Consider the following 15,839-nt stretch of genomic DNA (forward strand, 5'->3'; position numbering starts at 1 on the left):
GATTATGTCCTGAATCACAAAGAGTTGTGAACCCACGGCTAGCTGTATCCCTGAACCATTGAGGGTCACACAAGTACTGGATTGTTTGTTCCCGTTGAGAGAATAAATTCAAGAAGTTGAATTTATATTATATAGTAAATTCAAGGAGTTGAATTTATGATAATTAAATTTTGAGAGAAAAAATTCAAGTAGTTGAATTTATAAAATTTGAGAATATGATTTATTAAACTCAAATGTTGAATTTATAATGTATTTAATTTATTAAGCTCAAAAGTTGAGTTTATTTATTAATAAATTAAATAAGGTGGGTATGTTTAATGGGCTTGTAAGAGTACAAGTCCATCATAATAAATAATTAAAGTTTTAATAGGCCTTGATTAAATTAATTAAACTAGTTGGACTAGCCCAATTAATTAAATCAAGCCCATTAATGTTAATTATGTCATTAGGCTATTATTTAATTATAAATAATACATGTTGATTACAAAACCCTAGCCCACCCCACCACATGATTTACGTCTCCCACTTTCAAAAAGGAAAAAAAATTGGCCTCTTTGGTTTTTTCTTTCCAAGGTTGAGCCGCCTCTCGTTTTAGTATCCAACTTTAAATCTCTTCCAAATTTTCTAGTGCAATTTTGGAGAGGAACATACCATCCAGTCGTGGACTTGATAGGAGGATTTCATCGAAGAAAGTTCGTAGGGAATCAACAAGAGCTAATCCGTTCATACCGGATTAGTTGGATTCCAGTGCTTTAATTCACAAAGGTATAATTCTTTAAACATCCTATGCATGTCTAATTCCTGAAAACCATACGAGTGTTCAAAAGAATTATTTTGTTTTCATAATAAAATAAAAATTTTAACCTTCCGCTGCGTTTGGGCACGTAGAAAACCGAGATCCAACATTCTCCAGCAAGATCCCTCGCTCACATTACCAAAGATCAAGGTCCAAGTTTCTCGACCGCAAACCGAGGACAATCGCATGGAAAATTAATTGAATTATGATGCTGGCTTGTTCGCAGGAAGATGATGGAATGAATAAAAAAAGAATTCTTTAACCAAACAGGAAAATTAAGCGCACTACATCGAAGGTGAAAACTTTTCTCTTACAAGAAAAAGCTCAAGGCTAAAACTTCAAGTTCATATGTATTTCGAACAATTTCAATTCCATAAATTAAATTGGAGATATGACTTATTGCAATCTAACATGTGGAGAATAAAAGAAATACAAGAATGATCATGTATATGCTCCTATATATATATTAGTAATAATATTTATGTTCTAAAAAAAGTATAGAATTATTATTATTATTATTATTTTTATCTATCTATTATAAAGAGCACGATGTACTTGTTTTTAGGGATAAATTCTTCAATTCTTATTCCAACTGTTACATTGAGGCCGAATAGTAACATTTGTAACATAAAAAAGTAAAATTATAAATTTGACACAATTTATATAAACCACACTTTGAATAAAGTAGACACCCATGATTGCGTCCACTACTCAATCACTATGATTTGTATTCACAATGCTAGTGAAAAGTTAGGCTGAGAGATCTACTTACGATCATTATAAATCCCACAAAGTAAAAGTGGGAAATTATACAAAAAAACAAAAAGCTCGGAGGCCNCATCATTTTTTGTATAAATGAGATTGATGATACAAAATTTAATTAAATTTCGTATAATTTTATAAATATTAAGCTCACATCATTGTATTTTCTTTCTAAAACCATATTATTCATGACATATAGTTAATATCATCATTTCATTCATCTAATATTATCGCGATAATATGCCATCGAACTTATATACATATAATAACAAAAAAAGCTTCATATTTATCTGGAATCTATAATTTATCAGAAAACAAGTTTAATTATCCTAAAACGTTTGATTTTCGAATCCATTAAAAATCTAGTAAATGTAATGGGATATTTTTGTGGGCTAAAAAAGTTAGAAAAGGTGATACATAAAGTAATTACATTAATCATTAATTACTGCTAGTATGGGGGGAAATAACAGTTGAAATTTATAGAAAAAAAAAGGTAGAAATCGAAAGTGGAGCACAAAACTGTCTGAAATAATTAATGATGGATTTTCAAATACCATCTAATAGTACGTTAGTGGCTTTTGCAATAATGAGATTAAAATCCCACTTTGAAAATATGAAATTAGATTGCAAAAAAGAAAGGGGGACAAATGCAATTGAGGTGTCACAACTTTTAGCATTAAAAATGATTGTTGAATTCCAATTGAGAGCTTGATTTGAATTCAATGCAGTCGATTTTGGATTTTTATGATGAATTTTTAACTTTGATTGATTGCTAATCAAAGTCTAAAAATCGTTTGAAAAATATGATGCAAATTAGTTTTAGAGGATGATAAACGTACAAATAATATTTGAGACTGAGAAATCGATCATGTCTTCCACAACTTGTTCTTGACCAAATAAATTTTAAATTATATCGCAAACTTTAGATCGACGTATATCTTAAAGAGACTATGTACCACTGACTATCCCATAAAATGTACTTAGATTTGTAGAGTTAGTGTCTTTGAATAAAAGTGTATAGGAAGATTTAGGATAACGGGAAGATAAGCAACACATTTCTTCACATTGATATTATTTTGTTGGCCACAGCCCACAAAAGTGGAATAATCAAAAGAACATCTCATTTTTCATCATAATGTGACACATTATATAATTTCATTAAAAAAAATGTTACCAGTAGGTTTGCATAATATTATTATAAGATTCCACAATTTCTTGTTTAGTTTATATTATTTCTCCCTTTTTAAATGTATATGGTAGGTCCCTTAGATGAATTTAATTTGAAGTAATATTTAAATGCAAACAATTGATTAAATATAAATAAATGATTATTTATATTTTTTTTTTTTGACAAGTTTTGTATTCTCTTTCTGGATCTATTTATAATATAATACTTCAATAATTGATTTAATATTATTGGCTATATTAAATTTATAGATCTCTATATATGTAAGTAGAAGTAGAGAATAATTATAAAACTTATTCTAAACAATCAGATATGTAAATATCAAAATTATTTCTAACCCCAAATCGAATTTATATTCAAATAACTAATAAAATAAAGTTTTTTCACATTATTATTGTAATATGATTTAGTTATGCAAATAGAAAAATTGAAGCAACGGACTGAGATGAATATATTAGATATTTTTTTTTTAAAAAAATATCAGATAATTATTTATATTAAAAATTTAAAACCTAGTTATAATTACATATTTATGACGCTTAATTATCATTATTATATTATAACAAGTAAAAGGGCAAAACGTATTTCGGGGTATAATGGACATTTAACAATATGCGGCGCAAAGTAAATTGCGGCGTAGTGATCGCGGCGCGCCAAGGAGAAGATTAGAAAGCAACGTTGTCAACTGTAGCGTCGACAAAAGCTGAAACACTTTCTTTGTATATAAATAGCAAATCTCTGAGTTTGAAGAGATTTAACGATTGAATCAAGTTGTCATCTTTCTGTTTGAAAACCAACTTTAAATTTTTTATCCTTTAACGTAAAAGACTTGTCTTTTTCGAGTTCTCTTGTCCTCTGGGATGTTGTGATTTGTGCTTGATATTGGTGATCGGAACTCAAATGGCAGCAAACGGATTCGTTGCCCATCGTTTCTATGTTGAGTTTCGGTGGTAGTGTGGCACTGTTCTGAAACAGTATACTGCTAAAGGATTTGGAGTTCTTGTTTTGAACTTGTCTGTTGAATTATTTGTATTCTGGAAGCTTAAAGTTTTTCAACGGAAAGGAACTGCGATGGACTGCTCAATGTCGTTTGATATACGATAGCTGTTTTTTTTACTTTCTTTGTTCGTTAGATTGAGTGTTTTAGAAGGGTTTCCGAATCTTTTTTAGTTTCTTGGAGTTGGGAGTCTTCTGGTTGTGGTGAATTCTGTAAGGCTGTGGTTGGTTTTGTTGCTCTTCTGTGAAGAATTTCGGTAAAGGTTACTCTGAGGGTTTCTGTGAGATTTATTCAGGTTGAAGTGTGATCAAATATGGAGAATTGCTTGAAGGGTGGGATATGAATGGTGTTTTCCTGGAGTTTTGTGCTGGTTTTTTTGTTGTGTTTTAGTGAGACAGAAGCTTTTAGTTTGACTGTTGCTTGGCGCTTGGGTTAGTGTGTAGAAGTGGGAGAGAAGATGGAGAAGGGTGATAGAATGCTGCTGCCAACGGTGGGTCCTGTAATCAAGAGACTGGTGAGAAGGAAACAAGCCGGTAGAGGATCTTACAGGGGAAGCTAGGATCAGGAATTGTACTTCAAAGACGGGGTTGAACTTAGGGATTTTATGGGTTTCTTTCCGTTTAGAATTGGATTTTGAGGTTAGGATTTTTTTTCCCGGGAGGAGGAAAGATGGAAAGCCAATTGCAGCTGATGCTAAGGAGCCTTTGTTTTAACACTGGCTGGAAATATGCAATTTTCTGGAAGCTCGAGCACCAAGAACAGATGTGAGTGCCATTATTAGTATCTGGCTTGACTTTCAAGATTTTTTGATACAATAAAATCACCATTACCGACAGTTTTCGACCTGTTAAAGAATTTTCATGTGTAGCGAGCGGTGACCCATCGTAAATTGGTTCTTTATTTATTAATTTTAACTGCTTTTACGCCTGCTAATTTATGCAGGATATTGACTTGGGAGGATGCCTATTATGACATCAATCTACACCCAGATAGGAAATTTTTCATTGAGACCCCTCGCAGCTTGAATTACGAGCTTTATTCACATGATCAGTTGGGATTAGCCATGTCAAAGATGTCATATCAAGTATATTCTCTCGGAGAAGGGTATGGCTTGTTCATAAACATTTCTAGCATATCCACTAAATTTCCTCATATCCATGTTTCACCGCTTGTTTTTTTGTTTTTTTTTCGTTTTTTGACTTGTTTTTGTTTTTGTTTTTTAACTGTAAATAAAACCGACTATTATTGTAGCTAATGCTTGTGGCAACATCAATATGTCTATGAGGATCAATGTTGTATGAGTGAAATATGTAGAAACCAATGATTTCTTTAACTTCCTTTTTATAACGATTTGTTTATGGGAAGATGCACAAATGTTGGTTATATTTGATTTTTCTTATCTTTTCTATTTGAGCAGGATTGTTGGACAGGTGGCACTTTCTGGGAAGCATTCATGGATATACTCAGATACATATGTTACTGGTTCTTTCTCCACATCGGAGGTCAGGAATCTTTTTTGTTTTTAACAATGTTCAAATGATCCATTTATGGAATAGAGCTATTTACACAATTTAATTAATTCTTGTTGTGGCATCAAGTACAAAACTGATGGTTATTGTTCAAGAAAATAGTACTAAGGTTTACGTTGTTTTTTAATTGTTGTGTGATTATGCCAAAATCTAGCTTGTTAGTTGAGACATATTGTGGTTATAACTGAAGTAGTTGTTAATTGCTTACGAATTTGGTAATTCTTAGTGTAATTATCATTGTTATAGTTCACCTGGTTAAGTGTCCTATATTTGGTCCCCCAATCACATTTTTGTGAGAAATACTAAAAGCACAATGTGATTGTTGCACCTGCTGTTAGAATTTTCCATTTTGCAATATATGGGAGCCTTGAGTTTTTTGTACTAGGTAAGGGGTGCTTTGATTACGGTAATCACACCTGGAAGGGTCTCATGTTTATGAATTTTTGTTTAAATATGAGAATTTTGGTACAGAGTACCGTGGTTATTTTCATCTCAGTAGAAGAAACTTTGGTATGTGAAACTAAGTCTAAAAGGAAGATATGGCAATAAAAGTGTTGATGAATGGTGTGAAACTTTTTGTTTCTTTATTGCAATTACGTAGTGCCTTTTCGCTCATTCTAATTGAAAACGTTTATGTTGTCCAGCCTTTTGATGGATGGCAAAATCAATTTTCAGCTGGCATTAAGGTGAATCTATCATCCTATTTGTTTCTATTTTATACTATCAATGCTTATGTGATTATTCCATTGATAAGTGGAAACAAAAAATCACCCATTAGAAACAGAGTAGCAACTAAACTCATGCTGAGAAGCTTCCAAAAATATTTCCTTTATGGCAATGGTCAGGGCTACATATGAACAACCTGGAAAGAATACCGAGGAAATATTTGAACTTGGTGTTGAAGCTGTATCCATGTTTGATTTGAGAGTGGTTTGTACGTGAGTATAAAATTGTTGAGTTGGAGCTCTACTAATAATGCTTGTGGCTCGAGCTTGAATTTTGAGCTAGTAAAGTAGTTAAAATTACATGACCAGTTGTGAAGTCCTGATCAATGATAAAAATAATCAGCCTTGTTGCTTAGGTGAACTCATTTTCAAACCGGCTCGAGCTCGATAAGTACCAATCTGAATCTAAACATTGTTAAGAATATATTTGCAACCTTTTTCATCGCACCAAGACAAAATTGACTCCTTGGTGTTTGTAAAAATCTGCTATTTATTTATTAAGAAAGATCAAGTGAAATCTCATGTCCTTTGAAATTCTACTTGCCATTTTGTTTCCTTTGGAAAGCAGCTTCTGAACCTATGCTGTATATATTAACCTTGAGTTTCTTTGGATTTTTTTGTTGAGGCGTGATCATGATGGAGGATTTCTTGTCTTGCAGACCATTGCAGTTGTGGCACTTATTCCACATGGAGTCATACAACTTGGTTCTCTGCATAAAGTATGTCATTAGCTAACTCAATAGTTCTGTTCCCTTCTTATGATTTTTTTTATGCTTGCCACACTGTAAAAATAGAACAATTACATGCACTAATTGGCTGATAGTGCTTTGTATTGGTAGCACGGCCAATGAAGCGACTTATGTTTTCTTTTGATAGATAAGGTATGTTCTTAGATATGTGTTCTAATTACAGATGCCATGAGGTCATTTGTGCTTGATGTCATGGTCTCCTATGTAAATTTCAATGTGTTGCTTGATTTTGAGAAAGTTGGGTAGGCCTTGTTTGCTCTATCCTGCATCATTGTGTATGCTTCAGTTGAACGAGTTGATGAATAAATACTTTTTTCCTTTGGTTGACATTTGTTTGTGCAATATAGTAACAATTGAACCTTTACATTTAAAACCTAAAGAAACGGACAGGCACGATGGAATAAGCTCCAAAATTTCTGTGTTCCGCATGATATTTTCAGCTATCATCATTGATTGTCTGGATGATGACATTAAATAAGCACTTAGTTTAATGCCTTAATCCTAGTCCAGTTCTCCTGATATGGAAATTACATTCATTTTTTATGTTTGAGCTGATCAGATCACCGAGGATTTGAAATGGATCAACCACATCAGAAATGTTTTTTCTGATCTGCAAGATTCTTTAGCCTGTGGTATTTCCAGTTCACTTCATAGCACCTTAGAAAATTCTTGTTTGGTGAGTGTCTCTTTCTCTTCTCTCGTTTTATTGCACTTTCGATATATCCACTTGTATGTACATATAAAGTAGGTAAACTCATTTTCCCCCCTTGAATGCTGTTACATGACTTGTCAGTCAGATGTCTGTGCGGGAATTCCGAATTCAGCAGGAATTCATGACCACAAAATGAAATTGGACAGCTCTGTTCATGAGGATGGGACGAGTTTGTATACTCAACTACGTTCATCCATAGGGAATAATCACGCTTCTATTTCTTCTCTATCGGGAGGCTCTGTAACACTTAAAATGAAGATGCGTGAAAGAGCCGAATGCTCAATATGGGGGAATGAAATTTCATTTCCCTCAAGTTCTGAAAGTATTCTTACTAGGCATCAAAGACAAGAAGCAATGGGATCTTTTTGTGAGATTAAGTGTGGAGAAGAAACATATGACCTCAAGGATTTGGGAAAAAGACCAGAAATCTTGGATCTGTCAGCTGTGAAGAATGTCAAGGGTGAATACTCGTATTTATATGATGCCACTCTACTGACTGATGGTCATCAGATGAATTTATCACGCCTTCCTTTGGAAAATCTCGATTCTCTAACATTTCAGGATCGAAGTGAATTTTATGTTCCAGAAACTCCAAGTGAGCAGTTGCATCCAGACTTCAAGAGCAATCTAGAATTACAAAGCAAGTTTAGTACTTTTGAGACGCATCTTTCTCCTTTCAGTTTTTGTACTGGTTATGAATTGTATGAAGCATTGGGACCCTCTTTTAGAAAGCAGAATGACTTCGTCTGGGAAGAAGAAAAAAATCACTCCGATATGGCTATTGAAAATCCTGAGGGAATGGGCAGTAGCAGTTTGCTGATGGAGAACCCTGATATGCACCTTTTGGATGCATTGGTGGCCAAAGTTAGTCGTAGAGAAAATGATGCAAACAGTGTGAAATCATGCCAAGAGATTGAAGAGAGTTTCTTTTCTACTGAAAGAACACCTTGCACAAGTGTTGGTACCATTAGTTCCACATGCTACTCGTGCTACTCATTTGATCGAGCCACATCAAGTAGCTTGAACTCAGTGCCATTTGGTATCGAGTTTTTGAAAGGTCTTTTGTCGCCCAGCTCTAGCAGAGGGAGTGAACCCTTGGAAAAGCCGCGAGAACCAGTTAAGATGAATAAAAAGAGAACCAGGACTGGTGGAAATTCTAGGCCAAGGCCAAGGGACAGGCAATTGATCCAAGATCGAATAAAGGAGTTGCGAGAGCTTGTTCCTAGTGGATCAAAGGTGATGTCCATGCCTTTTGTTCCTGATTTTGAAGCGTTTCTTTTTATTTTCAGTATAATATGTGCTGAAACTTCTAAATGGCACAGTGCAGTATTGATTCACTTCTTGAGAGAACAATCAAACATATGCTCTTTTTGCAAAGCATCACCAAGCTTACGGAGAAGCTGCATAAATACTCTGCATCGAAGGTAAGGATTTAATATTGCTCAATCCATCCAGTTGGTTGGAATTCCTATTTACTAACGAGTGGGACTTGGGCACATAATATCGAGGTTCACTTATAATGCCAGTGACCTCAAACAACTGCTTAACAACTTAATTTGGTGATAGAATTTATAAAAATAATTCTTTGCAATGAAAAGAGCATGATATGATTGCTAAGGAGAACTTTCACCCCACAAAGATGTTATCACACATGTTTGCATCTTTGGCATGCAATTCTATTGAAACTATGCGTGGATAGCCAAAAATTCATTACCAACTGGGTTAAATTCATTTCATGCTATTTGTGATCTGTTTTAATCTTGGAACAAATGTGTGATTTCGCAGTTGCTTGACAACAACACAGATATGCGAAGATTTTCAAGTGAGCAGGGTTCGAGCTGGGCCGTGGAAGTGGGAAATAACTCCAAAGTTTGCCCGATAATAGTGGAAAACATAAATATGCATGGGCAAATGCTTGTTGAGGTACCAAAACGTTTCAATAGCTACCCATAGTTTCTGCAACCGACAACGAGAGTTCCATGGTTTCAAACAATCAAATGGATTTTTTTTTTATCTAAGAGAGTATGGCAAGAGTTGAATGTGCCAGACAAGAAACACATTCTATATATTTTTTTTTATCTTCTAATCTTCACCATCATCCTCTTTTATTTATGTAGATGTTGTGCGAAAGGTGCAGCCAGTTTCTCGATATTGCAGAAACCATCAGAAGTTTGGATTTAACTATTCTGAAAGGTGTTTCAGAAGCATGTGGAAATAAGACCTGGATGTGCTTCGTGGTTGAGGTATAATTCTTATTATAACTGATATATTCCGGGAATTGATTAACATCTGGCATTTTTCCCGAAGTGGCATCCCATTTGGTGAAATAACCGAAGTGTCAAAAAAATTGATAAAGACAGTTGCTAATTATTTGAATATGGAGATCTAGAATCCAAGACTTCTATGCGTTGTCTTTGATGATCATAAACTCGTGAAGTTTCTTTTGTTATGTACACACTTCTCTCTTATTCGTTCATTTTCTAATAGTAGCATTACCTGCCTAGGGACAGAACAACAAAAGCATGCACCGGATGGATGTTTTATGGTCTCTGATGCAGATTTTGCAATCTAAGACTTCTAGTTAGTCTCCTGTTTCTCTAAGCATTGGTTATGTTGAAAAGCAGTTCATGATCCATTCACTTCAAATTCAACCTCTCGAGTCAGCTGTCGACGGTGGGAATTTATTTTCGATGCTTCTTCACTATGACCACTGTCCACTGATTGTATTTTCTTTGTCACTTCCAATATTTGGTTTTTGTTTCTTCATTTTTATCAGATGTAGCTTGTTTTGACAGATGGATTATTTATTTTCTCTTATCAGTTTGAGTGAGATTTCTTTTAAAAAATTTCTTGTGTCTTTGATGAGGTTGATTGATGTAATCGAAAACGAAATATTTGAGTAAGCGAAACAAGCAAGAACAAGTAAAATAGTGTCATGTTTAAGCAGAGTCTGATTTCCAGAACTAATTTTCATACCCCGAAGTTCGAAAGTGCTCGGACATGCATACTGCTCTTTACAGATTAGACTTCGCACTCAAATATCGACCCCAAGGGAAAACATAACTACTCAAGGTGCTAAATCAAATATCTTTCTTGTTCAGTAATATGTGAATCACATTCTTAAATTTGTCATTTGTAATGTAATAATATATAAGCTTTATTATTAAATTATAATTATGTTATCTTTGGATTTAAAATAATAGTTTTATCCAAATAAAGTTATGTTTTTTTGTGCTTTGAGATGCTTGGTCAAATTTATGTAAAACAATTTATATATATTCTTATATCTTATAAATAGTTTTAAGAGCTTATAAAGTGATTAAATGTGAATTTAGAAAGTGATGATAAAAGTGGAGATTTAAGAAGATATATAGAGATGTTTTGGAGATTTTTGAAATATTAAAATATGATTTTTTTGAAAATAATATGAAATAAGTTTATAAGTTATCAAACATCTTATAAGTTATTTATAATTTTTTTTAATTTGAGAATTTATAAGCTCCGACAAATATACTCTTCGACTCACAAACAAATATATGAAATGAAAATATACATACTACAATTTGGAGTATTAAAAAAAATGAATTATTTTATCTCAAAGTTGGACAATATTTCTTAAAAAAATAACTCGCAGGATAACACCCAAATCTGAAATATAGGACGAGATATGAAGATTGTATGGCAATAATCCATATACCCAAGTTTTATCATACACCATCGCCACCGCCTCGTGGAGCACTCTGGCACAAAATTAAACGTATGTGTGTCCGCATTTCTTCGAATCACCGACCGTGAAATGTTTGAATTGCCCATCAAACAGTTCTTCAACATCGTGGGTCTGTTCTCTTCTTAATCAAATCAAATGAATTAATAATTTTTAACGGGTAATTTAACTCTCCTTTTCTTGCAGATTTTAATAGAAGCGTTCGGTTTTTTAAGAAGGATGGTTCTTACAAGAAATACGTGTACAGCTGTATTGCGAACCGCTTCCAGTGGTCGAAGGCAGATGATGATGAATTCAAAGGAAGAAAGGATATTGACAAGTTGGATAAAAGCCCCGCAAACTATGATTCGGGAATTAGCAGGTATATTTCAGAGGAGGATGATTTTAGCATTTATAATAATAAATGGAAGCCGGATATTGCTTGGATTGCTAAAGTTCTGGATCCCGCTTTACAGTTGTGGAAGTGGGCTATTCCGACAGGTTCGTCTGTTTTATCCTATTTTTGGACGAATTTGCAGAAAAGCTTAGATTTGTCTTAATAATTTGTTTGCCATTTGGGTTTTAAGTATGGTTAATCTGTTGCATGTTCTTGTAATTTGCATTTATATTGGGAGGTAAGCCTTTTTGTGACTTCAAATTCGGATTGGAATTTAAGTTGCCTGTGGGTAGCATCAATAATGGAGCCGGGCTTTTTTCTTGACCTTAAAAAGGATGAATGGGGGATGGGGCTAAGCTTGAAATTATCTCAAATCCTAATTATTTCGAATTGACAGGACAAGCCTGAATTTATTAACGACATTAGTCTTTTTGTTGTTGGTTGTATTTAGATTTTACTCTTTTTTCTGTCTATGTATGAAATAACAAAGACTTTGTTTCATTCCCTTGAATCTCATTCAACCGTTTGCCTATGAAGGACGTAGCACTTGGCAGGCATAGGATTACTTAGTTGAAGCCCGACATCTGTCCTCTTCCCTATGAGGTTCCAGACCACTGAACATTCAGATACAGTAGTTAGTTCAATTGAAATGGCATCTTTTCTTGAGTGAACAATGGCGGTGAATCATTGAACGAAATGGTAAATCATTTGCTCAACTTTCATTCCACTGACTTAGGAAAACCAGTTTCGTGTGGATCGGATGATCGGAACTAGGACTAGGAGACATGGATATGGAAATGATACTAGACTACACTGCCTATGGAAGAATGAATACTCATATTCATAAAAGGATTTTGTCATCCATTTTTCATTAGTGGAAGCTTGAAAGTTGACAAATTTTCCTGGAAGAGAAGTTCATTTAGAAGTCAAGGGGAGCTATCAGCTACTTACCCAACCTTCATCTGCCTGCTGGAAGCATATGGTTTCCAAGGGATTTAGGAGGTGTAAAATAGATAAGAGAGCATTATTATGATGTGTGTGTGTGTGTGTGGATGTGTGTATGTAAGAGTAGCTGCTTTTTCTCCCCGATAACTTGGTTCTCATTTTTTGTATGAATTTTTATAAAGCATGTTTATTATAACCGTGTAGAATTAATTGTTATCCATATTTCCCAAATGGAAATGAAATATGTTTTTTTTTTCAGGAAATGGAAATGTATACAAACCTCCACCCACGGATAGATCACTTTTGGAAATTTTTGCCAGTATACAAAGGAGTAAGCTTGGAATCCAGGATTGGAGTCTGAGTGATCTTACTGTTGGGTTGTATCTCATATATCTTCAGCAAGCATCCACAGGTGCTATGGAGGATGTGAAGGGTGAACTTATCTCTTCGGAGGCCATTGTAATGATCAAAACCATTTTTGTTCTTGGCATCATAAAATTATCTTTGACCATTTTTTTTATTCAATAATTCTTATAAAATAATGTGCTTGGTGATTTAGGTTCAGGATCTCATCTACCACACAGAACTAGCAAAGGGAGCTTATAAAGATAATGCAACTGGTCTTGCTAGGCATAGCATGATCCGAGAAAATAACATTGTGAAGTTTGTAAAAAATTCTAGCGTGTTGAGACCTGGATATTATGTAGGAATCGACAAGCGGAAGAAACTCGTGATTCTTGGCATTCGTGGAACTCACACTGTCTATGACCTCGTCACCGATATCATTTCTTCCGGCCACGAAGAAATCACATTTGAAGGCTATTCCACCCACTTTGGCACAGCTGAGGCTGCTCGTTGGTTTCTAACTCATGAAATAGATACCTTAAGGAAATGCCTTGAGAAGCACAAGGTGCCTTGAAAACTTTGTTGTTACGATATTCTTTCTGGGTCAAGAATTTCATATTGCTGTTTTAGTGGTACTAATGAATCAACAGGGTTTTAAATTAAGGTTCGTGGGTCATTCCCTGGGAGGTGCAACCGCGTCTCTGCTTGCGATTATGCTACATAAGAAGTCTTTTAAGGAGCTGGGGTTCAACCCTGATATAATTGATGCTGTTGGATATGCCACCCCACCTTGTGTCTCCAAAGAGCTTGCTGAAAGTTGCTCCAATTTTGTAACGACAGTGGTAATGCAGGTAAGTTCTAACTTGCCATTTAATTTGTCTTTTCTTTTGAATGTATAAAGTAATCCCTTTGTTTATTTATTGTTTATAACATTTTTACTGCTTTTCTTTAAAAAATTGGATTGAAATGACTCGACTTTTTTTGTTGCCGCAGGATGATATAATACCGAGACTAAACGTAGCTTCTTTATCGAGACTGAGGAACGAAATTGTTGAAACTGATTGGTAAGTTTGCAGGCATCATTCTTGTGACAGACAAGGAAAAATCAGAAACTTTTTATTTCTGACAATCTTTCAATATAATTCAATGTGGTAATTAGAAATTCATAATTTTTTGTTATTTCTCTGGAAAAATCTCAATCTTCTGGTGTGATGAGGTTACTGATTGTAATAATAATTTTGGGATGGGTTTTTGGTTTGTAATGACAATAGTTGCTGAGCTCTTTGCTTCACTTTTGGCAGGGTCAGTGTTTTTAAAAGAGAAGATTGGAAAGGAGTCATAGATCTGGTTACCAATGCAAAACAAGTTGTCTCATCTGTGCAAGATGTAGCTCGAAAGCTTGCCGAATACGCCAAATTCAGAGGGCAGACGGATAATTCTGGTATGTTTTGTATATATATGTGCACTTCTGAAAGCAAATTTGTAGTTCCTACATTTTCCATTATTGTATGCATCACATGTTTGTTTTTTGTGATGAAAATATGAGATAGTCTTAACATCTGGGACTTAATCAAAATATGCAGATATGGATATAAAAAAGGAAGTTCCTATGGTTCCCAGTGTCAGTCTTGCTTCGAATCTTGTAAAACACGGGGGAGCACCTCACAACTTAGACGAGGATCTGTTTGTACCAGGTACTGTGTATTATTTAAAACGGAACATGGATGTTGAAAGAAACAGCAGACACAGTGAGTATTTCACGTTGTTGAGGAGAAACCCAGGCGAACATTTTCAGAGGATTCTGCTTTCTAGCAACATACTTTCAGATCACAAATGTGATAGCCATTACTATGCCCTGAGGGATGTTCTTAAAGGCTTGCCTTCTTCTTTGAATGATGGAACTTTTTGACAAATATAAACACAATAGTCTCCTTTTTTTTGCATCATCTTCAACAGTATAATGTATTAATTTTTGCGCCCTTTTTCCGATTAGTCACGCCCATGATCAGGCCAAAGATCCTTGATGTTCTTTTCGATGAAACGATGAGAAAAGAAACGAATATTGAGATGTAATTCAATTCCTAGAACAGAGGAAGGACATCTTTGGGAATGATGGGACTTGGTTCATCAAATCTGCCTAGAAGAAAGAGCTAGTGTTTTGTTCAAATTGATGCAAAACACAGACAAATTTGAAAGCAAAATTTATAGTCAATTTTATGCGGCCACATGTTTCCCCTATCTATAGTCAAAAGAAACTTCACAAGTTATTAAACTCATCTTGGATCCATTCTATACATAAAAAAAATGGATGTTAATAGACTACTCGTATACCGTTTAAGTGTAAATAAAGAGATTCAATACTCTTGTATCGTCTCGTTTTTGCACCAAGAAAAATCTAATCTCAAATTTTAAGCGACCATATAAAATTGAACATCTACGTAAAGAAGCTCTTTTGAGGCCCAAATCAGACGAAAACTATATTTTTCGTAAAGAAATACCCTAATTTTTTATACGAAACTTGTAATTATAACAACANTATCTATAAATAATTGAAATATATCTAAATTTTAATTAAAGATTTTTTTGTCCTAAACTCTATTATAACATAAGTCTAACAACTTGTTAATAATTGAATATGTTGCGAGTCAATCATGTTCATATTTACAATGAAAAGTAATATTTTTTGCATAAACAAGTAATACTTTTCGTGAGTGAGCTAAATAGAATATATGTTTCACAAAATTGATCCGTAAAACCGTCTCACGCAAATTTTTGTGTATTCAAAACTCGAAGTCATGTCCAAGTCCAGTCTCTTTTCTTGATGAACAAAAACAAAAACATCCCTTTCATTACATCTCTCAATAAGGCATCCTAAATGTTAATACTAAATTAGATATCGATCCCTATATTAAGGTTTGGACTTTGAAGATTTGCCTCCTCTTCAAACTACACTCTACTTTAATTAAAACATTAACTATATATCGGTGAGTTTC

The 15,839-nt window shown here is 34.2% G+C and overlaps 2 protein-coding genes across 3 annotated transcripts; both read left to right on the forward strand.

Annotated features, from left to right (window-relative positions):
- Window positions 1–3,435: 3,435 nt before the first annotated feature.
- Window positions 3,436–10,370, forward strand: LOC140990269 (transcription factor EMB1444-like). Of its 2 annotated transcripts, none has more exons than XM_073459879.1 (11): window positions 3,436–4,505; window positions 4,684–4,845; window positions 5,159–5,243; window positions 5,915–5,956; window positions 6,655–6,714; window positions 7,304–7,420; window positions 7,538–8,692; window positions 8,779–8,880; window positions 9,242–9,379; window positions 9,574–9,699; window positions 9,961–10,370. In XM_073459879.1, the coding sequence occupies exons 1-11, from the start codon at window positions 4,411–4,413 to the stop codon at window positions 10,039–10,041; spliced, it is 2,163 nt and encodes a 720-aa protein (XP_073315980.1). In that variant the 5' UTR covers window positions 3,436–4,410; the 3' UTR covers window positions 10,042–10,370. The 2 variants fall into 2 exon arrangements, with proteins under 2 accessions (XP_073315980.1, XP_073315985.1); XM_073459884.1 differs by having other exon boundaries at window positions 9,967–10,370.
- Window positions 10,371–11,120: 750 nt separating this feature from the next.
- Window positions 11,121–15,047, forward strand: LOC140990283 (uncharacterized). The gene is made up of 8 exons (XM_073459895.1): window positions 11,121–11,292; window positions 11,367–11,660; window positions 12,761–12,960; window positions 13,061–13,411; window positions 13,497–13,697; window positions 13,840–13,910; window positions 14,148–14,287; window positions 14,430–15,047. The coding sequence occupies exons 1-8, from the start codon at window positions 11,253–11,255 to the stop codon at window positions 14,753–14,755; spliced, it is 1,623 nt and encodes a 540-aa protein (XP_073315996.1). The 5' UTR covers window positions 11,121–11,252; the 3' UTR covers window positions 14,756–15,047.
- The last annotated feature ends 792 nt before the right edge of the window (window positions 15,048–15,839 follow it).

This window comes from Primulina huaijiensis, chromosome 1 (genome assembly GCF_012295235.1).
Source record: "Primulina huaijiensis isolate GDHJ02 chromosome 1, ASM1229523v2, whole genome shotgun sequence".
Classification (NCBI taxonomy): Eukaryota; Viridiplantae; Streptophyta; class Magnoliopsida; order Lamiales; family Gesneriaceae; genus Primulina; species Primulina huaijiensis.